The sequence below is a fragment of the Paracoccidioides brasiliensis genome (assembly GCF_000150735.1).
Source record: "Paracoccidioides brasiliensis Pb18 unplaced genomic scaffold supercont2.4, whole genome shotgun sequence".
Classification (NCBI taxonomy): Eukaryota; Fungi; Ascomycota; class Eurotiomycetes; order Onygenales; family Ajellomycetaceae; genus Paracoccidioides; species Paracoccidioides brasiliensis.
In genome coordinates this window covers 2,755,747-2,781,402 of record NW_011371361.1, presented here as the reverse complement: position 1 = coordinate 2,781,402, position 25,656 = coordinate 2,755,747, and the positions used below count along the sequence as shown (strand labels likewise).

The window sequence follows — 25,656 nt, the reverse complement described above, 5'->3', positions numbered from 1 at the left end:
GGGGGGGGGATCTCCGAAAATTAAACTCCCTTGGCGGGTGGTCCCCCCCCCTGGGGAGGTTTTGGGGTTTTCCCCGGAAAAATTTTTTTTCCAAAATTCCCGGAGGTGTTTTTGTCCCCAATTCTCCCATTCCTTTTTTTTTTTGGTTCCCAGCCCCAACCCCCCCCCCCCCCCCCCGTTTCCAGCAAGGCCCTGAAGTGGGATGGTGCTGGTATGCGAAGAATTAAGACCTGCAGCTTTTTAGAACTGGCAATGGTCTCTCACTGGCCACTCTGATTTTGGACATCAGAGTTACAGGGCCAGCCAACTTCAAGCCGGGCGCTGTGGTCTGCGCCGTATATCAGCCCCGTCATTGCTTGCTTTTTATTTCTTGACTAGCTTCTTTCAGTCGATGCAGATAGCGTGTCAAATGGACGTGGGTGAAAATAAAATAAAATAAAGTAAAAGTAAATAAAATAATCAAGATTTCTCATCTCTTTGTGCTAACTAACCACGTGCTTTGCTTTCTTCAGTTCGACCTCGTTGTCTCTTGAACTGATATCATGAACTATCTTGGGTGTATCAGCTAATGTGACACTGAAAGACGACTCCAGAGCCAATTCTCGGTATCTAGACATTATCAGTGGCCCCTTGACCAATAAACCTTCCCGGATGGTTGTGATTGGGCCTAGGGTTGAAGTAGTTAGAGCAAGGAACGTAGGAGGGTGTATCATGTAGTTACATTCTTCCCAAGCTCATCTTGTCAACACCTCCTATCCGGAATGACTATGCCTTACCCAGCCCACCGGAATCGAATCAGCGTCTTTCATTTCTTTCAACCCTGGACGGGACCATTGAGGACCTTTGGGGTGCTTTTTCTCATACTCCGGCTCTGCATGGACGAAATCCCTGACGAGAAGCTGTAGTCGAGCGTAGGTGTGCAGACGCTCCAGTTCAACCACCATGTCGCCGCTCACCATTCTCAGGTGGCACAGTCTATTCCAAGTGGGACCTTCATTGTCCAAAGTGCCGTATAAGTGTGCTTCTTGGAGGGCCCCATGCACTGTTCAAAGCCTTGCCAGGTACTTCCGTCCCATCACTGCAATTCAGATGTCGTTTTCCGGCCCTTGGATGTTTAGTGTGCATCGTTCGGAAGCCATCCTTTTCTTTTTACCACGGAGCTACCTATAGAAATAAAGTATATATCGACTTGGACATATAAAAAAAGCCAACCCTCTTTTTCCTCTTACACCCTTTTAACTTCGAAGTTATCCTCAACTCAATTTCGTGTGTTCTTGCCGTGTTGCCTCTTCGGCTGACTTCCAAACCCTCCTTTGCCTCAGTCGAAAAAACATGAAATCAGTAACCGGCGTTTTGTGCCCGCCCGTCATTGACCAAATGGCATCCGAGGAACATTCACCACATGGGGAGTATACCGCAGGTGAAGAGCATTCCAATGGAATCCCTACCGCTTGGAATGATCTATCCTACCACGGTAGAGCCACCGATATCAATGAGGGATTTCTGGAACCGGAATGGGTTTCTCTTCATTTGGTGCACAACCGCCTACTTTCAGTAGATGGTATGCCTACTGGCTAATACTGAAGCTTTTTAGCGTTTCCCAACCCCCACGAAATCATGTGTTACTAGAGTGCACACACAATCTTCCATGCCAGTACCAATCAGCCTTTGTGACTCAACTTTTCTTAAAGCAAGGCATAGCCCGTCGCTTAGCCAGTCGCATAACCATCATGAGATCTCGAATCGTAGTATTGGGGATCCCGCAAATCATCCCGGCCTGGGTATGAGCGTGCTGTCTACCGCAAACGATTTCCAGTCCGACATCTTCACTTTTGGCCATCACCATTGCCAAGTGCCAGAGAATAATTTTTCATCAGAAGCCGTTGAAGGGTTTGGTCCTCGAGCCCTTAACGGTGTGATGCAATCCAATGCTTCGGTTCCTCGATCTACCCAATTAAGGGTCCATGTGAATATTGCGCCAAACCCCGATGGGCTTCTTAGATTACAGCTCGAGGGGGGAAGAAGCCAAAATGTCGACACTACAAAGCGCCGCCGATCGTGGCCGTCGCAAAGGAATTCTGCGCAAAGATCAAAGCCAGAGCAAATTGAACGCGAAAACCACACCATTCGATTACTGAGAAAGGAGAAGAAGCTGTCCTGGAGAGACGTCGTGACGGCTACCAATGAAGAGTATGGGAAGAATTACTCTGTATCTTGTCTTCAAATGCGAATGACACGAATGAAGCAGCGCTCTCAGCACTGGTCCGAGAACAATGTGAGTATGTGTCCCCCATCATCTAGCTTCCCAGGGTATATCAGTCTCATACCCTTCTGCAGATCCAAGCGCTGCATCAGGTGCATAATTTTCTGGGAATCGTCAAAGTTTGAGATTATATCACAGAAGGTTAGAGTTACATGAGATTGAAATTTTTTTTATTTATTCTGTGTTTTCACATTACTTTGACTTTATTGGATTCACCCTTCCTTGATTTCCTTTTCTTATTTCCCCTTCATTGCAGATGCAAGAGTTTGGATCGGGAAATTTCTCTGCATCTAAATGCGAAATAAAATGGAGAGAGCTTAAAAGAAATACTCATTCAATAGAAGAAGAAGAATCTGAGGCTTCTGAAAGCCTTCCCCGTCATCTGCAGTGAATTTGATAACATTTTTTTTTTTTCATCAAGTCACTGTCCAGTAATCTCAACTCCCTTTTGCATATGCCATGATATCTCAATAATTTCCTACTTTGCATTCTGCATTTGCTGTGATGGGTTTATCTTACTCAGACTCATGGAGGTAACTTTTTCAGCAGGCATTATATTTTTATAGTTATGAACTTATGCTTGCAACAGAACACAGACCTCTAATTCTGATCTGCCTGCATCACAACTTGTCATTGACACCAACATTGTAACGCCTCTGCGTCTTTTGTCTTATTTGAAATTTCATCCCCTTTTGATTTTGCCTATTTTCGTTGTGGAGGGGGGGGGGTTGGGTTCTAAATCCCTCCTTTATTGCTGCCACTAGAGCCTTAATTTTCAATTTCTCCCTCTCATCACTGGAATGATATCGCGTTATCACTACGCCGCTTCAACATTGCCAAAAAAAAAAAAAAATCCCACACATTTACTTTCTCATTTCCCAATTTCCTGTCTTCTTTTAAATCTTACTATTCAGTCTCCCCCCTTCTCAATCACCGTGCCGCAAGCAAGACAGGGTTGTGATCAAAATTCCCTGTATTGTAGAGAAATGAAAGTACATTCTTTCATTCCATATACTTTCATCCATCTACCATGCAAAGATTTTCAAGTTCAAGTTCTTAATTTTTCATTCTTAGGTTTAATGCGCAAACTTCATTTCTTACGAAGTCTGGTAATTCAAAAGCAGGAGGAAAAAGATGAGTCATGGGTTTCAGATACACTGTATCTATTCCGAAGATGTAAAAAAGAAGAGCTTAAAGCTGGAAGTCTTTTCAGCACTTCAGGTTTTTTTGATGTAGTATTTACTCTGTACTCAGGGATGAGTAAGCAAAGCCCGGCTCCACATCAGAGCTACAACAGTCTTGGAACAAAGATTGGGATTTTTCTGGACCATTGATTAAATCAGTAATTTTCCTTTGTCGCAGCTATCCACCGCAGACCTGGGATATTCAAAGGTGATTCCTTGAATGTTAGAAACTGCTCTGATGATCCCTGACAGCACTAGTAACCTGCAAGTGAGAGCGCGGGCATCTCCCTATTTAGCAAGTTTGTAGATAAGTCCTAGGGCAAAATGAGTTGCGCGGAAGGGGAGAAATCCTTACTCGTGCGTGAACGGAAACAACCTTGGAAAAGCAGGGTGTGGTTGGACCATTGGTTGGTGAAACTTCTCCACTGTCTACGGCGTATGTGAAGTTGAACCTCTCAAGCAAGATAGATGGAGCAAAGGAAGAAAGAAAAAGGAACGAAAAGCAACTCCAGCGGTCCAACCAATCACCCTATTTACCGACTTTTGTCAATGTTCCGCAGTGTTTTCGATATATAAGCATGTCCGGCAATGTCGGGAACTAAGTGGTATACGTTCTGCTCATTGTGATGTAAGTTGAGTTCCGGATTTTTGACTCTTGGGGGCCGGGATGTCTGCTGTAGGACAGAAGCGGAGGTGGGGGAGCACTGATTTGCGTAGTTTGCACAATGGAGACGTACTTGCAGGGACCCAATATAGTTACCGTTTCTTGGATAAGCAGGGAGAGAGTCCTTGGAATTGTGGAGGGGGAGGGGAACAACGGTGAATTGACATGTTGTGGTTTGAAAACTTTTTTGAGAGGAATTTCTCAGGGTGAAGATGAGAATAACGGGGGTGGCAGTGACATGGGATTATGTTAACGAGGACCAACAGCGGGTATCAAATATTCAATGTATCCAACAACCAACATGCTTAAATATTGAAAATATTAATAAAGTTTTATTATAAAGTCAGTTTTACCAAATTTTTAATATCATTTTCATGAATCTTATGTTCTTGGATAGCTTTATATATTGACTAGTTATCTCTAATTATTATTATATAATCTTTGGATTCTTCTACCTTTCTATAACAAAGTTAAGAATAATGTTGAATGAATCTAGATACTTCAACTTTAAAAGTAATGATAAAATTGAAATATATATTTAAAGCAGAATCTGTACTGCTTCACACATAAACTTCAGTCAGGTTGAAAAATTTTACTTATCTGCATTCAGTAATTGCTTGAGAAGACTTTTTTTCTTCAATCTCTATCAATTTGTGATTATTGTCATGGCTCGACTCCATATTACCAGCGACTGCACCGTAACAATTATTTGTTTGTTGTTTCTGAATGTGATTTGATATCAGCAAGTCATTTGCATAGAAGAACTTCAAAAATCTCATATAACTTTACAGCTTTAATCTTTGATATATATTGTGAATTTATATGCAGCAATGACCAACTGTATGCAAGATTCTTGAGATAAAGACATTATGAATGAAAAACATGAAGAAATGATGTGCTTGAAGATAGTTGAGTTGAATATTTGCTGATTTTTTTGAAAAGAGAATCTGTCACTCATTGGTTTATCCACTGTTTAGTAGCAGATTAACATCAGTTATGTTACATTAAAATGTGACTAATACATAATCACATGCCTCCCCCCAAGATATGTAGATTATGGTTCGCTAGTGCACACACACACACAGAATGTCTAATCAGGGGTAACTTCACTTCTTCTTCATAGTCATGTTGAGAGTCAAGAAAAGTAAGTAATGTAACATCTATTGGCCTAAGTTTCCATTATTTCATTCTTCTCATGAGATATCATCATGCCCAGGGTAATACTGCTCAAAACAAACACCTTTGTTCAATTCCAATCCAACTGTTCGATGAAAAAGTAACCTCTAAATGACCACCCCTTTTCATCAAAGAAAAAGAAGAAGAAGAAAAAAAAAAAAAAGTTGGTACCATCTGTTCCCCCTCAGTCACCACTCTCCTACCCACCACCCAGGATCATCAGTCCCCTCACGTGCCATGAGCTGTGTCGATAAGAATGCTTTAGCATCTCGCCAATCAACATCCATACATCATTTCTCCTCCAACCTAGCTCTCCTACAGCGCGGGGTCGCAATTAAACCACATAGACGTGAACAAACCCGCATCGCCAAATAAAATAATGTCTTCAAATGACATTATCCCTGGGGAGGCGACTGCCGCTTCGTTTCGGCCAGCATTGATCGTAGTTGATATGCAAGAGGACTTTTGTCCGCCTGTGTGTGTCCCGCCAGCAACTCCAACCACTTCACAGCAGAGAAGCTTATTTAGCCATATCTGCCCTTCTAACATCTATCTTATGTCTATATGTACACATTACCCACTAACATGATCTGTTGCGCCCTTACCAGAATGGCTCTCTAGCCATCCAGGGCGCCCGCGCCCTCGCCCCGATAATCAACTCCCTCCTCTACCTCCCCGGCTTCGTTCTCAAAATCTCCACGCAAGACTTCCATCCAACAAATCATATCTCCTTCGCCGTCAATCACCCTGCCCCCAACAACATCCCTTTCCAATCCATCATTGCCGTTCACAACCCCGTCAGACCCGCCACCATCAATCACACCACGACCTCCTACAAGGACAAGGATAAGCACACAACAACAGAAACAGAAACCCGACTCCAACGCCTGTGGCCCGTCCACTGCGTCGCCAACACGCCAGGCGCATGCATCATCCCCGAAATCCAAACGGACAAAATCAGCGTGAATATTCGCAAGGGCATGGACGCGCGCGCGGACATGAAATCCGCCTTTGTAGACACGTTCGGGAACAACTGCGTCGAGAGCGGAGGCGTGAACCTAGATCTTGATGCGGTGCTAAAAGAACACCGGGTTTCCGACCTTTACGTTGTTGGGGTTGCGGGGGATTATTGTGTCAAGAGCACTTCCATTGATGCGGAGGCGAGGGGGTTTAGGACCATGGTTGTGGAGGAAGGGACGAAGTGTGTGGATCCGGGCGACGGGTGGGAGGAGGCTAAGAGGGAAATGCTGGCGCATGGGGTGAGGATTGTGAGTATCGATGGGCCGGAAGTTAGGCGGGTAAGGGACTTGGGGAATGGGGGATGCCATTTGTGAGTATTTAGGGGGCGAGGAGGGGGGATGGGGAAGGGAAGATTGGAGTTAATCCAATCTACGATCGGTTGATTGACTGATGTTTGTTTGTGGTTTTAAGGAAAAGGAAACTCCTGCAACTCTATCTACTGCTGAGTCATCACAGACTCGAGTGTTATTAGTTACCGTAACTTAATCTAACAAGCCGAGTTGAACCAACCACGAAAATTTAAATTAACTACAACAAGCAATGCTTCGCTCGCTACGGCCTGATGATCAGATAAGGTGATTATCGGCCTGCTGGCAACTGCAACACCTCAATATATAACATCTGAATATGAATACACAGTGTTATTCAGTCATATTCATATAGCTGCAGTGAAGGGGAAATGATAGTTAGTTAGATTATTCTTCTGCAATTCAGTGATAAAATGGTAATAGAGAAATGTTTACACTCATAGACTCATTAGAAGTGTTAAAATATCATCAGACAGGTTATAATTCACAGTTTATTAGCTGACTGCAAAAGAAAAATAAAGACAAACAGTCTAATATTGAGATAAATTCTCTACATTGCAGACTGTTGCACTTTGGTTGCACTGGGAAAATTTGATATAGCGTTTCACATATATGCCTTTGACATCTTTCAACTTCTGACAGAGTTGACAACGCTGTCTTGTTCCGTTCTGACACACTCATGATCCTGAGAAACTGGGCTTTTTGTTGCAATTTTCACAAGTAAGAGCTGATGGTCTTTTAACCAACCCCGATTGAAGATTTCTTTGCGGAGCTATAAAGTCCTTTTTTTTTTTATTAAAGAAAAACTGGCACCTCTACGAGAAAGCTCCTGGGCAAGGTTTTGGCGATTTTGCTTGAACGATACAGAGCGCTAAAGGTCATTTCCATCATGCGGGCATCGCAATAGATGAAGAACTTATAACCTTTAGGTAGATAAGGGCTAACCTTGATCTGACTCTTCCTTCGTCATAGAAATTGCCGCGTGAAACGACACGGTTGCTAAGTAAGCTTCTACGTATTATTACAGCTACAAAGAAAATATTAAGGAATATCATTGTTAATAATTAAATTTAAGGAATTTTTATAATCTTATATTCTTGGCTTTATATATTTTATTCTGTTTTTATTTATTTATATATTTCAAAATAGGCGGGGTAGATGTACTGGTTGGTGATCACTTAGTTTAACAATTGAGTCGGGGGTGGGGGTGGGGAAGCTTGTTACATTGTTTTAACTTGGATTTTGACCAGTAAATCGCCAAGTGGAATAGTTAGTTACCTAAGAATAGCTTTAATGGTTGTTCAGGGCTGGCTCCTGAGTATAAATAACTGCGACGAATTATCTCAATCAACCATTTCAGGCCCCCCCATCTTCGAAACAGCAACCTGCAACACTAGAATAATAGGGAGGCTGAGGGTTGGTCAGAAGTTGGGGAGTTGACATGCTTTGGTTCAATTAATAATTGAACACGTAGTTAGCTCGGCTTATCACCTTCATAATCTCTCCTTCGTTCCGCCCTTCCGCTATCTGATATTTTATTTATGGCCAAGATGCCTCACATCAACGCCCCTCATTTCCCTCCAGAAACTTCGGCCGCAACTATTGTTGTACCTGGGGATATGCCTAAACCCCTTGACAAGAAAGCCGCAGACCAAAACCAACTCCCAGCTCCAAAATCAGAACCAGAAGCTGAACCGCTGCCCTACTGGCTGGTTAATGTTTCCCGGTCCCAGTGGCCGTCTGAATGTCCAGAATACCTTCGCAACCTACCTCAAAAGTCAATACAGTGTCTCTCTATGCCGGATGCGCAATATCAGCGGCAGAGCTGGGAGCGGGTGACAACTATAGTTGGTGAGTTTTATTATGTTCTGCTAACCATAGATGGAAGGCATTGGGAGATAACATAAAATAATAATAAAAATAAAATAAAAATAAAAAAATAAAAAATAGACTCGAATCAAATACATCTCCTACAGCGTGCCCCCTCTGATCTGAGGAGGTATCTTGAATTCATTGCCAGAGTCAAAGCTACATATGGCTCTTTGTTGAGTTTTGTGGTTCAGAAGCGACTGGGATGGGAAGGTGACTTGGAACCAAGGGGCCAAAGACCGTTTGAACATCCTGGTGTGTAGTTTCTACTGCAATCCCACCCTTTATTTTCCCGGTTTGATGAGGCACATAATATCTTCTCTTGCTTTACTGACTTGGACATCTACAATGAGATGCGTCGTGTCTATAGACGATTTCAAGATCCTCTACAATGACTGGCCCTACGGAGTGGAAGAGGACATCGTCCACCTTGTCGTCTGGACCAAGTTTGAGCTTGAGGATGATCCAGCTACAGATGACTTGACTCCGCGCATGAGAAGGGAGATCGATGCGTTTGTCGAAAGAACCTTTCGCTCTAAAATGCCTGCTGAGAAGGTGTGGGGAGAACAACGCCATTCCTTTCCCCTAGGACCGGAATCCTTTCCTATTCCTTTCTCCGCGTTCTCCCATTCTTCCAAACAGTGAAATCTCCACTGCTTCTGCACCTGCTGACATGCCAACCCACTTCTGTAGGTTATCTGGTTCAAAAACTGGAAGTCTCTCAAGTCCATCCATGGGATTGAGCACTTCCATGTCATGCTATACCAGCCTGACCCCGTGTTTCTTCGCGACATCACGAATGGTGATGTCCCCGTTACTGAAGTACGATGATTGGGCATGAAGAGTCGACTTCAAGGCGTGATGGTCATTACATAAGAAGTAGATATGAACACTAGACCTCTCATATTTTCCTCTCATATAGGTTTTCTATACCTCCCCCGTCTCATCAAAGCCCAACTACCATCCCTTGAAAAAGAACACTTTTACACCCCCCTCAACAACTCTGTGACCGTAACAACCCGATACCCCCTCCTCTTCAACACTGGCAGCACTCTCCGCAGCATCGGCGCCATCCAGCTCCTCCCATCATGACAGACGATGATGGCACCCGGCCTCACCATGCTCAGGACATGCCAGGCATTGACGCTCCAAAAGGGAATCTGTGGATCGTGCGGATACACACTGCCCAGCACCAGCCTGTAGTCCAGCGTGGCCAGGACGCGGCGCATGCGCGTGGTGAAGAAGCCGCAGCCTGGGACGGAAGTATTTTGGAGGTATCAAAAGGGTAGATGGTTGGGCATGCGGGTATGTTATAAGTAGCAGTAGCAGCAGTAGCAGCAGTAGCAGCAGTAGCAGCAGTAGCAGCAGTAGCAGCAGTAGCAGCAGTAGCAGTAGCAGTAGCAGCAGCAGAGGTCGTAAGATTATTTTTAGAAGAGGTGCATGAACGTGTAACAGGGTCATTGGTTTTTGCAGAATCGTAGATACGCTCTATTTTGCGCTCTACGGCCATTATCTTAGCTCTGCATCAGATAGACGCAATGATGGCCCATCGTGCATGGCATGGTTGGCTAATTCGTTACCAGCGTGCAGGAGGTCAAGGAGAGAGTGAATATCAGGGACGGCATGAAGCTAGAATGGAACCGGATGGTTTTTTTTTTTTTTTTTTTTTTTTTTTTTTTTTTTCCCGAGTTCCTACTATTATAATTCTAGATCTCTGTTGTCCCCTTGGGATGCATTGAGCTTAGGTGAGAAAAGGTAGTCTTGAGGTTAGACTCAGGCTTGTTTCTCGAATCGTTAGAAGACGAAACCGGGAAAGGGGTAATAACCAGCCACACTCTGCAAGCAAATTGAATGATGAATGATGAATGATGAATGATGAAATGATTGCGAACCACAAAGCGAAGCATCCAACTTTCAAACCGCCCAAAAACCAAGATTTTCCATGTTCTGGACAGCTTACTAAGCCAAGCAATCATCCTTCTCCCGTTGTTGAGATCTTGTTTGGGGATGGATATATATGTATGTATGGTTCTAATAACTAACTGCTGCAAGATTAGCTTATTATTCAAAAGGTTATAGTCATATTTTATTTTTAATATATATCTATATATTATTAACTTTCCGCATACGGAGCGGGATCGCGATGAGAAAAAAGAAAGAAAAAAAAAAAAAAGAAAGAAAGAAAGAAAGAAAGAAAGAAAAGCAAAATCGAATAGGTTCAGCTTTATAACTAACACCCGTATAACATTTAGTTACGGTAAAATCACTTCAAGAGGCCCCCGGTCCGCTCTTCAAAGTTTATTCTCAGTCACCAGCGCCGACCTCCCCCCGCGGAACAAATCCAACATCTCCTTTCCCATCCAGGCGTCCCTCGTCTTCGCAATCCCCCGCTCAACATCGACCATCCTATCCTTCTGCACCAGCAGCCCTTGCCCATTCGCCTGCATGCCGAGGTTTATCAAATGAGCAACCGAGAGAGCAACGCTCTCGGGCTTGTTGATCGGCACGCCGCTCTTGGCCATAGTGGCTGCCCATTCGGCCGGGTCGGCGTTGTTGCGGCGGCCTGGGCTGGTGAGAATGGGTGTCAGCGTAATGGCGGGTGCTACGACCGAGATGGCGATGTTGTGTTTTGCGAGGTCGTTTTTCAAGGCGCGCATGAGACCCACGATTCCTTGAAAAATGGGGCGCGGTTGGCTGTTAGCAATTGGAGGGGGGGGCTCGTATATAGATGAATATTACTGTCTTAAAAATTCCGGGCAACATCTTCAACCGTTTCGACACATCCCAAGACTGTATATAAAAATAATAATAATAATAAAAAAAAAAAAAAAAAAAAAAAAAAAAAGACTTTTCTTTCACGGAAAATATGCATACATACCATGCTTCGCAGCACTATAAACCGGCGCGTCGGTGGTCGCCAAATATGCCGCCAAACTCGCCGTCATCACAATGCTGCCGACCCCCTTCTGTTGCCCAGCCACGTCCCGCACCGCCGTCTTCCTCATCCAATATATCGCCAACTTAAGCGTATCCCCCGCCGCCCTCAAATCGACATCCAGAACCCTCCTATCAGGCTCCTTCAGCATGCGGAACCTCTCCAACCCACCTTTCCTGCCCTCCAAGCCGTCTCGGAAGAACTGATCGCCATACTCAGCTATTCCCGCATTGACGAAGACAGCGTCTATGCGGCCAAAACGGGAGATGGCGGCGGCGAAGCCTGCGCGCTGCTCCGGCCAGGACGCTATGTCGCATTTGTGGAAGAGGGTGCGGTTGGCATTTGGGGGCGCCGATAAGCGCGATGTAGAGGCTGGCGGCTGTATGTCGAGAATGGCAATGTTGTTTGTGGGGGAGAGTGAGAGGAGGAGCTCAGCGGTCTCAAGACCGATGCCCGATGAGCCACCGGTGATGAGGACTGTCTTGCCGGTAAGGGTTGAGAGGGATGATCTGGGGATTGTGAAGGTTGTCATTGTCATGGATCTTCTACTACCTTTTTTTTTTTTTTTTTTTTTGATGCGCTGTATAGAACACTGTCAACTGGGAGGCTTATCGGGAGAGTACTCCGTGGCTGCTGGATATTGTATATATATAAATTACTGGATATTGTAGAGAAATATCTGCAGCAGCTATGAACGCATTTAAACAGATGTGATGGATATTCGAGCTACGCAGCTTTCCTCCTTCTCTGTAACACAGTGTCTTTCTATATAGAGATCCCGGTGCAGATCCATCCAACCACTTCTGCCCGGCTATGCCGCAAAAATCGCACAATTGCCTCGGCGGACGGGAGTCGCCCGCCGCCCCGGGGAGAGAGAGGGGAAGGGGAAATTGTGGGTAATGAATGGATGGTTTGCCGGGGGGGGGGGGGGGGGGGGGGGAATTAGAAGCCGGTTATCCTGCTCAAGAATAATAGCCATAAAACGCCTCGGAAAATCGTTAAGAGATCCCCCCTTTTAATTTTACCCTTTGGGGATTTTTTTTGTCCACAGTCGCAATTATAGGGGTTCCCAAATGTCTTTTTTCTCCTTCTCCCCCCCCCCCCCCCCAAACAGAATGCCAACTTTATTTCCCAGATATACATCCTGAACGGATCCATAGATGTGCGAGGCATAGAACAGCCACCGTCGTAGCATGAACATGAACCTGAGGATATCAAAGCCTGAAGGCTCGACGGGGAAAGTGAAAAGAAACAGGAAGAATTAATGGAAAAACACGTAGACACACAAAATGAGTAAACGACCTCCCTCGTAAGCGATAATAATGACTCGATGTGGGGAATATCCCATAAAATTATTAACGAGAGAACCGACAAAACGTTGAACCCGAAAAAGGGGGAGGAGAGGAACTAAAATATTAAAAAGACGTTATAGACAGTACGCCCACCCCAGAAAACCAAAAGATGAGAAATGAAAAAGAAAATCAAGGACACAAAAGAACAAAGAAAGACATATTCAAGTTAAAAATGCATAATTCATGCACGAAAAGAAGAAAGGAAGAAGAGAGAATCCCCCAACCACTAACCCCGTTGACCGCCTATATTGGCAAGGCTCCACTCGCTGATCGTTTCGCCAGAAAACTTCTCCTAGGCTTCCTCTCCGGGCTATCGACGCCATCCTCATTCTTCTCTCCCGCCGCCGTGTACGAAGTACCAGGACGCAAAGAAGAAGTCTCAGATGAAACATATGACGATTTCAGCGTGATGGTACCATTACCAACCCTCACAGTATGTTCCTTGCCGGAACTGGAGCCTTGATCATCAAGGAAGAACAGTGCCTCTCCCAACACCTCATCTGACCCAAAGGTAGCATGGTTATTCACCTGCAACTGGAACTGCGTATCTGCAGCGACATTCGAAACCTTGAAAGTTTCGTGAGACGGGTCAAACTGCACTACAGGCAGCGTGGTAGGCGTTGACGATCCGGAGTGGTGGGCTGACTTTATGGCTTTGGACTTGTGGACTTCTCTTGCTCCCTTGGAGGTTATTTGTTTGACTATTACACGCACATTGGTTCCTGATGGGTATCCTGATGCGGAAACAATCGTAAAGTTCGCTGTCCCCGTGTCCCCCTTGGCTCCACCACTTCGTCCAATTTTATCTCCAAATTGAGAGGCAATGCTGCGAGAACGGCTGTGGGGTGTCTGAGGGGTGCTTGTTGTGGGTGTCAATGGAGCTGTCGCACCATCAAACAGTATTGATGCTCTTTGAGGTGTGTTACTAGGGGTGCCATCCAGGGTGTGAACTGCAAGGTTTTCGTTTCCTGATGGCTCCGGCGTAGTGATAGATTTGCTATCATCATCGTCCTTGCTGCTGCTGCCGCCACGACGAAGAAGACTGTGTTTAATAAACGATGCTCCTTTAATAACACCGCCACCAACTATTCCGACTCCCTTGACGGGAGCACCAACAATCTTCCCTGGTGCCGCAAATGTGCCAGAGAATGTAGAAGAACCTTGCCGCAAACGCATGACATACCCTGGCTTGAAAAGAAACTTGAGTCGAACTGCGCCAGATTTCCCATCGAGCGGGTATGAAATTTCTGTGGCTTGAAACGGCTCAAGACCTTCAAGATCAATATCAGTGCCACCTAGATAATCCGCTTTGTCACCGAAATCCCAATCGTACACGTCGAGTCTCAATAGCGAGCCAATTCTGGACTTGACAGAGCATTCAAAGAATTCGTTCCAGGCAGGGTGCAAGGTCTTCTTCTGTACCTTAGTCTTGAATACCTCTTTGCCATTGAGCTTAAACTTGCAGTATGGATCACTGTATCCATTGCGGTCCGCAGATGGTAAATCAGCAGCATCCAAAACGTCTACACGCAGTATTCCCATATTATTGATGCTTTCCCTAGGGTCTAATTTCATTTTCACTGGAATGTATTTTAAGCTGACCGTAACCTTGCTCGTTGAGCCGTCATTTGACCTGAGTGTTAGTTCCGTTGGTTTGTACTGATATCACAAGTCAGAATATGTCACAATCGTAACGTGAGAGCAAGCAAGGTGGGATACTCACCAAACATTGTTGGAGAGTGGAGAGTGTCGGCCCAGTAAGCTTAGCTAAAGCATGGTGTCCTTCACCCTCGCCTTTGGTGTCAGTCTTGTCAACCAGACGAAGGGTGATTTTAGACACCTCAAGTTCGCGGACGAATGCGTCGCCAACTAATAGACTTGTTAGAAATCGTTTTCTGAAACTAGATGGAGAGATAGATGGAACCAACCGTCGCCAAACACTGTTTCTTTAGACTTTGTTCGGGGCGATGTATAGGATGGGAATACATGGTCATCCATCAAAACCTCGAGTTGAACGTCCGAATGCGCCAAATGACCGTCGATGAGCTTGAAAACGATCAAACCACAGTCTATTTTACATAAGAAAAGAAAGAAAATTAGCATGAAATCCACAAAATCAAAAGCTCTTAGCCCAAGTCCTTTAATAATACATACCATATTGGGAAATATCTTTGGGTGTGAGGCGAATTTTGGGTATAGAAGGGGACTTTGGCGCATCTTGGGCGCCATTAACCGACAGCTCCTTGGAGTCAGCGGTATCAATATTTGACCGACCGTTCGTTTTGGTGCTGGTGCTGGGTTGGGTGTCACTTTCGACACTCTTGCTTGGTCCATCCAGGGACATCTCACCAGCCATCGCTTCGCGAGTGGCCGCTTCCTCTGCTTCTTCTTCAGGGTCGAAGACATTAAGAGTGGGATAGAAAGCAATGGTATAGTTAAGAATACCCTTAGGCTGACCACGATTGCCAAGACGAAGGCCGGTGGACATCTGTTGCTTCTCATCGTCTACCTCATAGTCGCCATTCTCACCCTCATGGATGTAGTCAGATGCAGAAAGCTCAATCATACCAAGCGATCTGTCCTTTCCGAGGTTTTCCTCATCCATAACCTCGAGTGTTAGTTTCTCACGGGGCGAGTGCATTGGAATATAGAGGACCTCATCCCACTCAGGGTCGAGGTTGTTGGCGAAGGTGACAGTTCGGGCTTTCTCAATTCCAGAGAGGAGGACTCTAGTGTACGGATCGGATTTGCCCATCGTCTCCACGTTCCTTAAGCCTTTAGCGTTCTGAACATGTATACGCATAACGCCAATGGGAGGAACATAGCCTCCGCTACCAACTATTCCTCTGAGAGCAACTGGTTTCCATTCCACTTTAAGTTTGACACGACCAGTTTTCGCGCCAGCGAGGTTGAACCATTCTTGGCCTTTCTCCATCGATGTCAGCATGTCATTAAGCTTCATCTGGTATCTTCCAAGGATAGGATCAGTCGCAAGATCTCGGTCGTCTTTAATCATCATACCGAAACGCGCCGTTTTTCTATCAGTAATTAGAACTTCCTTTGTAGGATTCTGGAAAATTGGATTGTTCGTCCGTTTCAGCTTATTGGTCACATGGATTTCTTTCCCGTTCAGAAGCATGACACCATATGGATTAAGTTGTCCGATAAGACTCTTGGTTCCGTCGAGATCCTTAGCCTGTTCAATTGTAAATCTTGCAATTCCAGAATTTGACTCGGGAGCTGGCTCCACCTCTCCGCTCTCGAGCTTTCTCCCCACCAAGACAGGGAAAAAGTGAATATCAACCATAATTGCACCCCTTCGTCGGCCGCTCGACAGAATCTCAAGTGTCAAATTCTCATGTTCGTCCTCCTTTTCGAGTGGTTCGAGGGGGAAAGTGGCAACACCGAGCTCTTTATCTTTTCGAAACTCGTTCCAATCGTAGACTTGGAGAGTAAGAGAGTCAGTGAAAGATGTGATGATGACGTAGATTGTTTCATTCCACTTCGGGTTAGCAGTATCCCGAACGGTTTTCGTTCTGCCCAATTCATTCCGACTGTTAATAGAAACTACTGTGTACGGGTCCACAGAGCCGCTGAACTTGTCACTGTTTCTGAGATCATGGGCACCATGCACGGTGACTCCGACAACACCGATTGCTTGGTCTACAGGGTTACCTGCAAGCATCTTCGCAATTTCGACAGGGAAGACATTAGGTTCGTACATCATTGGGCCTAGGTTCCCATGAATCTGATCTTTGATGAAGCTCTCAAGTCCAGGAATAAAGTTAATGTCGAATCCCAAATAATCACCGCCAAGTGGCTTGCAAACATAGTCGATTTCGGGGCGGCCAAGGAAGGAGATATCAACGCGTTCAATATGTGGGAATGGGATTTGGAGCTTCACTTTAACTCTCATCAAACTGGAGAACGCAAAGTCTTGGACAATCACATCGATGCCTTTTGAAACCAGTCCTTTCCCCATGCGAACTTCCAGAACCACTTTGGGGTTGATTTTATTAACCAGCTGGCGCGCAGTGAGATCCATCGTGTCATTTGGGGTGAAACTGAATTTCCAATCCATGAGCACTGTATCGACTTCGGTTTTGGGATAAGTTTTGACATGCTCGAGACGGGGAGGTTTGCTTCCAAGGACAAATGTCTTCATGCGGAGACTGTCTATAAAGGCGGGAGTAGCTGAACTCAGCACCTGATCGACAGAGTTTATAATGGAGTCGCAGAGGACAGGAGCGTAGATAGGCCAGAACTTTACGAGGAAGCTGTTAATCCATTCCAAGGTCTCACAATCGGTTTCCAGTCGGTTTTTGGCCAGCTCACGGTTGATATCATCTCGGAAATTTCGTCGAACGCGGCGTATGGAGGTGCGGTAGTACGTTCCGCAAGCAGCCATGACTATGAAGACCCATCCCAAGCCCCCGCCAAGCAATGCTATCACCCATGATGCTAGACAAGCAAAAACTATCACACCAGTGTTGTGGTACCAGTCTATCATGATATAAATACTTAGTTAGGAGCCCAGAAGGTGATTCAAACAGACGACTCATAGAAATAGAAACCAACCTCCGAAAAATTTGTCGTCCAGTTTTGTCTCAATGAAGGTTTGATGATCCAAGAGAGTCTCTCCTTCATCAAAGTCATCCTTTGGGATATGGAAGCGTGGAGTCCACCCTGTTCTGTTCCGATCCCATCTTTCCGCTTCAGTGAGTTCGCCATTTGTTTCTGGAGGTTCCGTTTTGCCGGCATCAACTGCTTTAGGAGCCTTGTCCGATACGGCGCCATTACCATTTGTCTGCTTTGTCTGGCGGGTACAGATATTTTTATAAGCGCCAACAATCCCATAAAAATCGCTTTCGTAAAAGGATAAAGACTCACTATATCAGTAGAGACGCCGACAGCTTTTGTTTCGCGCTCTTTAAATAAATTTGAGGGTATCGCCTAGCCGTCGTAAAACTGAGATCAGCAAAGTGGTCACACGGAAAGGTAGGGTTAGTGAGGATAAGAGGGTTGGGAAGCAATATCTAACCGCTTTCACCTGTTCCTCTTTCTTGGAGTTGGGGGCATCAGGATCAAACTGGAATGCAGGCACTCCGGCTTTCTTGCTCTCTTCAACGAGATTCTTCTCAATAGTCTCCGGCAAGAGCTCAGGTGGTTGATTCAGTGGTATCTCCATGGCACCGTACTGCTTCAATTCAGCCTTTGTCAAGCAAATTGCGGCAGCAGAGGGTGGCGATGGTCCTGTGACCACTTGGAAAAATAGATGCAACGACAGTTGTAGCTCAGCAGAATGTCAACAGGAGGCTTCAGTCAAGCTGGGATAGCTGATTGGTTGCGTTCAGGTCAAACAGCGTGGCCCCCTTGATAGGAGCTGACGTAGCGGACAAAGCAAGGCGACGGGCGAAAGAGCGACAAATGTGCTGTCCTAAGATCCAAGAGAGAGAAGGCAGGTTAGCGACTGTGTGCACAGCCAGCAGGATTTTCGGAAGTTCTTGAAGTTCTTGAGTGGTACAACCGTAGAGAGTGAGTGGGAGATATAGAGGAAACGGTTATGAAGCAATGGAATAAGGGGGAGAGAGGGCAGATGGTGAATGGCGGATGGCGGATGGCGGATGGCGGACGGTGAAAGGCCAAAAAAAAAAAAAAAAAAAAAAAAAAAAAAAAAAAAGAAGAGGACTCGCGGTCAACAACAATGAGACAAGCAGGTATTAGTTTTTGCCGCTTCCTTCTCAGCTTCTTTCTCTCGCCGTTCAATTCCTCGTCGCAGTCGCCTCAGGACACTTACAGCCGCAGTGTGGTGGTCCTGCAGAAAAACACGAGACGACACGGAAGCGAAGAGAAGACAGAGGAGGAAGCAGAAGCAAGAATTGAGTTTGCGATGGGGGTTGGGAGTTTAATTCCGACAGCGGGCAAACCCAAGTACGGTCGGTACCAAATACACCTGAGCTTTTCCTGGGATGGGGGGGAGAGGCCCAGATCCCACAAGAAGCGTCCCCTGCAAACCGGATTCTGCGCGGAATGACAAGGATTCATTGAATACAGGGAGTTTAACCATCGAATTATCCATGGATGATGCAAATACACTCCTGACACAAGGCCAACCCAACCTCGCTGTTCTTCATTCCGTCGTGCAATCATTGCGATGAATTACCAGCAAATCTACCCAAGCATCAGATAGAACTTGACTCAAATACCAGCCCACCCAAGATCTCGGTAACTATAAGAAGTCACTAATTAACTAGTTACCATGTAACTAGAACCGCTAGGATTTAACTACCCACAAAACCACATATATCCCGAGTCTGTGGCTGATGAGATGAAAAATGGAACACCTTGGCCATCTATCCGCTCTGCTCAATATTACATTTAGCTTTTGATCCCCTCTTCTGCTCATCTAGCATCAGTGGCATGACTTTCTGTGCAGCTGAGCTGGTGGAAGGGGTCCGAAGGGCTGCGCCGATTGCATAACCGAAGAACGCGCGCCCTCACAGCAGACAGCAGCAGACAGTTATGACCCACACACTTCACGAAGTCTCCATACTTGCACGGCAAGCCACGATCCCGGCGACAGAGCGAGGGTAAAATAAAACCCTCTCCCACATTTCCCCTTGTGTTTGAGAAACTTCATAGAATATTACCTAGGCGGGTGACGTAGATGAAAAAATACGTTTGGAAATGCATGTGTTTCTGTCTTCGGATAACATCAAAATTGATTTGACGGTTTGGGGGGGGGGAGGGCGGCTGTTTAAACGAACTCGGGTTTCTCACGAACAAACGAGCCCTGCAACCTCCGTTACACCCATCGACCCCAATTTTTAATCTTCCAAATCGCCCAATGATATCGCCAAGAAACTCTTGGGTCTCTTGTATGCACGCCTAGAGACCAAACTAGACACCCATCGTGCAACCAAAGGTTGTTTAAACCATCTCCCAGCCCGCCGTCCCCCGATTGCGTCTCACCTGGAACGATGCATTTATTAATACAGCTCTCACCTCTCTTCTTTCCCTTGAGAAAGAAAAAAAATAATTACAGAAGAATAAAAAAGGCCCACTCTCACTCAAGATCACCAAAGTTACAGGATGAGGAGCTGCCCATGCCTAGCCCGCCAAAAGCATTTGCTTTTGCACTAAATCAGCTTGATCAGACAAGACCAATAGGCGAGCCGGCGTGTGCCGCCATTCGCCATGTTCAATTTCTCGGGCCTCATGCGAAATCGTGACATGCTGTGGCTTGTCTGAAAAGACCCTCAAATTCGCCACTGAAAAATGGTACAGATATTGAAATCCTCCCTGTTTGTCCAGACCAGGGGCTGATGCGGGCAAGCTGAAAACCTGGGAAGGTAAATAGCCTCGTGGCTGGAATTTTGCGTAAATATTTATCGTTTCGCGATGTGGCTGGTGACAGCAATTTCCTCTGGTATAAACTAGTCATCATTGTGTGTACATTTTCGACCTTTCTTTTGTTTTTCGTTCGAGATTGGGACGTTCCAAAAATGTTGGGTGAATAAACAAAATCGATGCCGAACCAAGGATTCAAGGTCCTATCTATCCACAGGAACCGGTGAAAATTGAACCTCATTTAGAAGAATAATTGATTATTATTTCCGGAAACCATGGAAAGAAGACAAGGAACCCCGCATATGTTCCGCAGGGGATTCAACAGTCTACCAAAGTATCTCGGCTTGATGACATGGATGATGAGCCTTGCGGGGGATCACACAATCGACTCGGCAAATATAAAAAATATCTGCAATCAGATTCTCAATGTGTTCACTCTCTGCTGAATTGGCGATGGTTGATTGTATCTACTCACGGAGTGATGCTATTGTCATCCTCCTGTCTACGGAATATGTGTAAACCAACTGGCAAGAAAGCATGCATAACCATGTCATTAAATTTGATAAACTGATAAAAATGACATCAAGACGGAGAACTCCGCAAGGAACGCTAACAAGGGTTTGTCCGCCGATAAGCTTCTGAGCAAACTGACCACGAATCAAAATATCTGGTGTTTCCCATCTGCATGTTCATTTCCAGACAGTCCGACAGGCAAACGAATTGATTCCCAACACCCGTATACCAAGCTGGACACGCAAAGTTGAAATTGAAAGCGCAATCAATGATGGTTCAAATCAATAGTAATACCATTTCCTCCCTTGACTGCTTCTCCTAGTTGTTCTGAACTATGGGTGCTGGAGAAAAATGGAAAGAAGTCATACAAGAGACGTCTGGAAGAATACGTTTTCGTTTTTCGTCAGAGGAAGAACCAGAAGGGGAGGGAGGGAGAGAACTCCGGCTTCTCCAAGATGTTTCTGCTTCTCCTTGACGCCTTTCTCTGAAAAGACGATGGTTCTCATTCTCTGATGGGTGCCTGCAAGGTATGGATTGTGAGGTACACCCGAATGTGTGTCCGACCTCATCCTTCAACGGCGGTAATCCCCACAGTGGTTGAAATGTTATCTTTCTTTAATACACTCTTTCATCATGTCAAGCATACCTTGCATAAATATTTTTTTTGTATTCATCCTATATATGTAATTGGCAGAGGGAATGCCTTGACAGACTATGTCTTCTGAGATGTTGGCATTAGCCAAGATCAATTCAACACCGGTCAACTGCTCATGTCACTTGGGACCATATCGGTGGGTTGGATACCCCAGTTCCAACTCTAATGATTGCTTATTCTACAACGCCACGCATTCTAAATACCATCATCATTACCAGATCCCCAGTAATATGATTCTTTTCTACCTGGGTCCACAGATGTGGATAGGCGGCCAAATTCTTGGGTGGTAAGTGTGCTCTCTATCCTGTTGTCTTTTGTGTATTTTTATATTGATAATTTCAGGGGATTCGTGTCCACCTTCCAGGCTTTTCAAAAAGGTTTGCCGGCGTTCATAATTACTAGGATGTTACTTGGGTTTACGTCCATCCTCATATTGTAGAGTAGAGCATCAAGACCGACGGTTAGCAGTATCTATCTGTGAGGCTGGCTTTATGCCTGCCAGTCAATATACCATGACAACGTGGTATAAACGCGACGAGACAAGCAGGAGATTCGCCATATTTTTTTTTTTTTCTTTTTTTTTTGTTTTTACCGCAAGCATATGTGCTGGAGCTGTGAGTAATTTAACAATATATGGATTGTAAGATATCTCATTACATTGCCTTTTCCCTCTCTACCCTAGTTTTGGAGGTGCTAATTTCAGGAACCTATTGTCTTCAGATTACAGATGAGAGGGATTTGCGGGCTGGCAGGATGGCAATGGCTCTTCATCGTAAGGCTCAACTTAATATATTTTGATTTACGTATGGGCTAATACCCTTTTAGATAGAGGGATTGTACACAATCCTCACCGTTATTGCGTTCATTGTACTCTTTCCGAAAGCACTGGAAATCCCGACCTCGCAGGTTGGATTTCGTTATTTTTCGCAAAGGGAGGCGGCATTTCTACCCCGAAGAGTGATTGAAGATGATCCCACGAAAGCTAGGAGACGAGCTTCTATATCACTGCGACAACTAAAAGAAGCGGTACGCAAATAATGGCACCTGAGTCACTAGCAACACGAGTGAGCAACTAAACTTTTTATTATATAGAGGCAACTAATTGGATGATATATCCTCACCTACATCTCCGATTCGCAATGCTTACCCTCTCCATCGCCTTTTATGCCGTACATCGTAAGTGCCTTTATACACCTATAACTCTCTTGATTAAAAACTGATCGATAACAGACAACATGAATAGATCCCATCAACGGTTCATGGTTGGCCGTAGATAGTCGCTCAGCAGAAGAAAGATCTATTACAATGGCCATGTTCAACATGGCAGCAAATGCAACAGGCATTGCCGGTAGCCAAATTTTCCGACAGAAAGACAGATCCCTCTATGTGATTGGGTGCACGGTGAGTATTTGCCTATTATCAGCTCACGTTTTCTTCGTCAATGTGTCCATTCTGCAATACGTGCTAGCTAACCGTAAGCATCTGAGTGCTGGTTGGGTTGGAAAAACATACTTCTACTGAGGTTCATTGGGTAACTAGTTATCTGCCAGCCTGATATTTTAGTCTGCACTATTTTTGCATCATGTTTCTATTATCGTTGATATCTTATGTATCAAGAAGAGTATTGATTAACGACTAATTTCTTGTCCTATAATATTTAACCACTCTCTCTATATCCTCATTTACTATGATTCAATGTACTTCAAGTGTTTTCCAAATTCTGGTGAAATCGGGACGCGTTGTTGATGGAGCTCCATATCATCTCGGGTTAATTCTCATGCCACCCCTAATGCTGCGCAATCTTCGTGTAGATCTCCTCATACACTTGCTATCGAAGTTCTCACCCATCTGAAGCGAAATGGGCGAGAAACAAGACTTGGGATTGAAACTGCAGATGCCCCCTTATAGAGCTGAGATAAATAGAGCACACAAATTCACCCTTGATCATGAGAAATCCATCGCTATTAAGAGTTACGCTATCTACACTGTGTAATAAGACAGTGTCATTCCCGTAATTATAGAAGAAAACGGGAGAACACTTAAAAAATGACCCCTATATAAAAGCCATAGAGTCCTTTGCGATGTTATTCTGCATTGCACCCTTCCATGGATCTTGCTGATCGAGCTCCCAAAAAATTTGCCCAGCTACACAAAGTATATTAGTCTGAAAGGCAAAGGATATTTCAGAAAATGTCCGAACGGCCCAATTTCCTCATTCCCGTCGCTGATGACCTCGGATTTTCTGACGGTGGAGCTTTGGGAGAGGAGTCAATACCCCCTAACCTGGACTATCTCGCAAGGGATGGACTACGGCTCACAGATTTCCATGCGGCATCGGCAAGTTCACCGACGAGGTGCATGTTGCTGAGTGGGACGGATGATCGTAAGGAAGCAGGATAAGTTCTGTGACGGAAGATGAATTCCTTTTGAATCAATGGCTCACCTAATCTACTAAAACTAGATACTGCGGGTGTTGGCGCCATGATTAAGACTATCCAGGAGCTTCATAGGGGAAAGCTGGGTTACAAAGGATATCTGAGAGGTAGAGTTGCTGCTGTTCCTGAAATACTTCGAGATGCGGGCTATTATACGGTTACGTCAGGGAAATGGCACCTGTGTCTTACCCCGGATCAGTATGTGTCAAAAAAGGGGGTTTGAGAGAGCGTTTACCTTGCTGCCAGTATGACTACCAAAGCGATTAATCACTATGAGCTGAGAGCGCAGACTGATAACAAGACAGAGGGGGCTGCAAACCATATGGGATGGGAGCCCCAACTTCAGAATTCAGACGAACTACCAGGCATCTTTGAATCCACCCCATTTCTCAATGTAGAAGACGAAAAGGAAATCAACCTCTCGGAGCTTGACCCCAATTTCTACTCTACAGATGCATTCGCAGATAAACTCATGAGTATCAGAACGATAGCACAGATATGCAAAAGGAGTAACCCTTCTTCGGATATCTCCCACTCTCAGCACCACACTTGGCTCTCCAAGCTCCCGATCAGGACTTCCAGGATTGCCGAGGTCGTTACGACAACGGCCCAGAGGCTGAAAGAGAGAATAAAAAGGCTAAATGAACTAGATCTCACTCCACAACATGTCGTGGCGCATGATGTAGTTGCTCCTGGAGATCGTACTCTTTCCGGTGAATGGGAGACATTGACTAATGACGAGAAGCGCTATTCGTTGCGAACGATGGGGGAACGGCATATGCGGGCATGGTGCAACGGATGGATATGCAGATAGGACGTGTTCCTGAACGGCCCCACGAATCCGGCGAGCTGGATAATACATTTATCATATTCATTTCGACAATGGGGCAGAGGGATTGCTTCTCGAAGCATTCCGTGTTATCGCTGCGGATATTTTCAAACATATTAGTAAATGCTATGGCAATTAGCTTGAGAATATTGGACGGGCGAACTCGTTTGTCTGGTATGAACCGCACTGGGCATTTGCAGCGACTGACTGCTCCTTCATGGTTGTATAAAAGGTTCACGGCTAAAGGGGGCATAAGTGTCCCACTCCTGCTGAGATATCTGCCGTTAAACAGCTGTTATACGTGAACAAGGTCCAAAGAGAACGGTCAGCCGCAGCAATAAGCGAGGACAGCTATTGAGCTTGCATTTGCAACGGTTATGAATATAACGCTGACAATCCTTTATCTGGCAGGGATCACGCATCCATATCCTGCCTTCAAGGGACGGGAAGTTGTACCCGTAAGGGGTAAATCTTGGGATCTATTTTTAACATGCTGTAATAGCAATAGTAATGGGTCAGATGGTGATTTATTATCTATGCAGAGGGTACGGTGATGGAATGGGAACTTTTTGGGTATTAGGTGGTTTGCAAGGGATGGTGGAAAATAGGATCTTGGAGAACAAGGGACTTGAGTGAGGAGAATGCGGAAAAATTGCAGGAATCGCTACACGCATGGGATGAATTTGTGAAGGAAGTGGGGGTTGTCGGTGCCGCGCCGCAATATGGGGTTTTGAGAGTTGATGCTACGATACATCGAAGCCGGCTCTTCGGTGATGCTTTCACCCAGAAAACTATTCGTGGTCATCTCAATATTCAACGAGTGCTTTTACTTTTACTTTTATTTATTTATTTTTGCGATTTTAGATTCAACTAGCTTCAACGACGCGGTAGAGATTATGATAATAACGGCGGGTCTCCTGGATTCATGAAGTATTATTTTTCATCTTTTTAATGGTAGTATGGTATCAAACGATACGTAACTTCAAATCAACACGCTCCAACGATGCTCAATATATAGAAAGGAAATGAATAACATAGCAATTAAACCTTGAAATTCCTCGGATCAGCTCATCTTCTAACTTTGTCTCATATCCCACCGGTAA

The 25,656-nt window shown here is 45.1% G+C and overlaps 9 protein-coding genes across 9 annotated transcripts; 5 read left to right on the top strand and 4 right to left on the bottom strand.

The window, feature by feature from the left end:
- Positions 1-619: 619 nt before the first annotated feature.
- On the bottom strand, positions 620-959 carry PADG_04389 (uncharacterized protein; the record flags this gene model as incomplete). Its single annotated transcript, XM_010761143.1, has 2 exons — positions 620-667; positions 777-959. The coding sequence occupies 2 exons, from the start codon at positions 957-959 to the stop codon at positions 620-622; spliced, it is 231 nt and encodes a 76-aa protein (XP_010759445.1).
- A 373-nt stretch (positions 960-1,332) lies between these two features.
- Positions 1,333-2,388, top strand: PADG_04388 (uncharacterized protein; the record flags this gene model as incomplete). Its single annotated transcript, XM_010761142.1, has 3 exons — positions 1,333-1,561; positions 1,692-2,275; positions 2,338-2,388. The coding sequence occupies 3 exons, from the start codon at positions 1,333-1,335 to the stop codon at positions 2,386-2,388; spliced, it is 864 nt and encodes a 287-aa protein (XP_010759444.1).
- A 3,278-nt stretch (positions 2,389-5,666) lies between these two features.
- Positions 5,667-6,621, top strand: PADG_04387 (nicotinamidase; the record flags this gene model as incomplete). Its single annotated transcript, XM_010761141.1, has 2 exons — positions 5,667-5,762; positions 5,896-6,621. The coding sequence occupies 2 exons, from the start codon at positions 5,667-5,669 to the stop codon at positions 6,619-6,621; spliced, it is 822 nt and encodes a 273-aa protein (XP_010759443.1).
- A 1,544-nt stretch (positions 6,622-8,165) lies between these two features.
- Positions 8,166-9,315, top strand: PADG_04386 (uncharacterized protein; the record flags this gene model as incomplete). Its single annotated transcript, XM_010761140.1, has 4 exons — positions 8,166-8,466; positions 8,566-8,739; positions 8,855-9,039; positions 9,178-9,315. The coding sequence occupies 4 exons, from the start codon at positions 8,166-8,168 to the stop codon at positions 9,313-9,315; spliced, it is 798 nt and encodes a 265-aa protein (XP_010759442.1).
- A 152-nt stretch (positions 9,316-9,467) lies between these two features.
- On the bottom strand, positions 9,468-9,994 carry PADG_04385 (uncharacterized protein; the record flags this gene model as incomplete). Its single annotated transcript, XM_010761139.1, has 2 exons — positions 9,468-9,644; positions 9,668-9,994. The coding sequence occupies 2 exons, from the start codon at positions 9,992-9,994 to the stop codon at positions 9,468-9,470; spliced, it is 504 nt and encodes a 167-aa protein (XP_010759441.1).
- Positions 9,995-10,775: 781 nt separating this feature from the next.
- On the bottom strand, positions 10,776-11,951 carry PADG_04384 (uncharacterized protein; the record flags this gene model as incomplete). Its single annotated transcript, XM_010761138.1, has 2 exons — positions 10,776-11,155; positions 11,363-11,951. The coding sequence occupies 2 exons, from the start codon at positions 11,949-11,951 to the stop codon at positions 10,776-10,778; spliced, it is 969 nt and encodes a 322-aa protein (XP_010759440.1).
- Positions 11,952-13,014: 1,063 nt separating this feature from the next.
- On the bottom strand, positions 13,015-17,959 carry PADG_04383 (uncharacterized protein; the record flags this gene model as incomplete). The annotated part of the gene is made up of 7 exons (XM_010761137.1): positions 13,015-14,430; positions 14,495-14,640; positions 14,700-14,840; positions 14,926-17,274; positions 17,350-17,578; positions 17,662-17,724; positions 17,813-17,959. 7 exons carry the CDS (start codon positions 17,957-17,959, stop codon positions 13,015-13,017), a joined length of 4,491 nt encoding a protein of 1,496 aa, XP_010759439.1.
- A 4,083-nt stretch (positions 17,960-22,042) lies between these two features.
- PADG_11756 (uncharacterized protein) lies at positions 22,043-23,947 on the top strand (the record flags this gene model as incomplete). Its single annotated transcript, XM_010761682.1, has 6 exons — positions 22,043-22,061; positions 22,119-22,315; positions 22,384-22,465; positions 22,533-22,690; positions 23,477-23,672; positions 23,751-23,947. 6 exons carry the CDS (start codon positions 22,043-22,045, stop codon positions 23,945-23,947), a joined length of 849 nt encoding a protein of 282 aa, XP_010759984.1.
- Positions 23,948-23,971: 24 nt separating this feature from the next.
- PADG_11755 (uncharacterized protein) lies at positions 23,972-24,538 on the top strand (the record flags this gene model as incomplete). The annotated part of the gene is made up of 1 exon (XM_010761681.1): positions 23,972-24,538. The coding sequence occupies one exon, from the start codon at positions 23,972-23,974 to the stop codon at positions 24,536-24,538; it is 567 nt and encodes a 188-aa protein (XP_010759983.1).
- Positions 24,539-25,656: the final 1,118 nt, after the last annotated feature.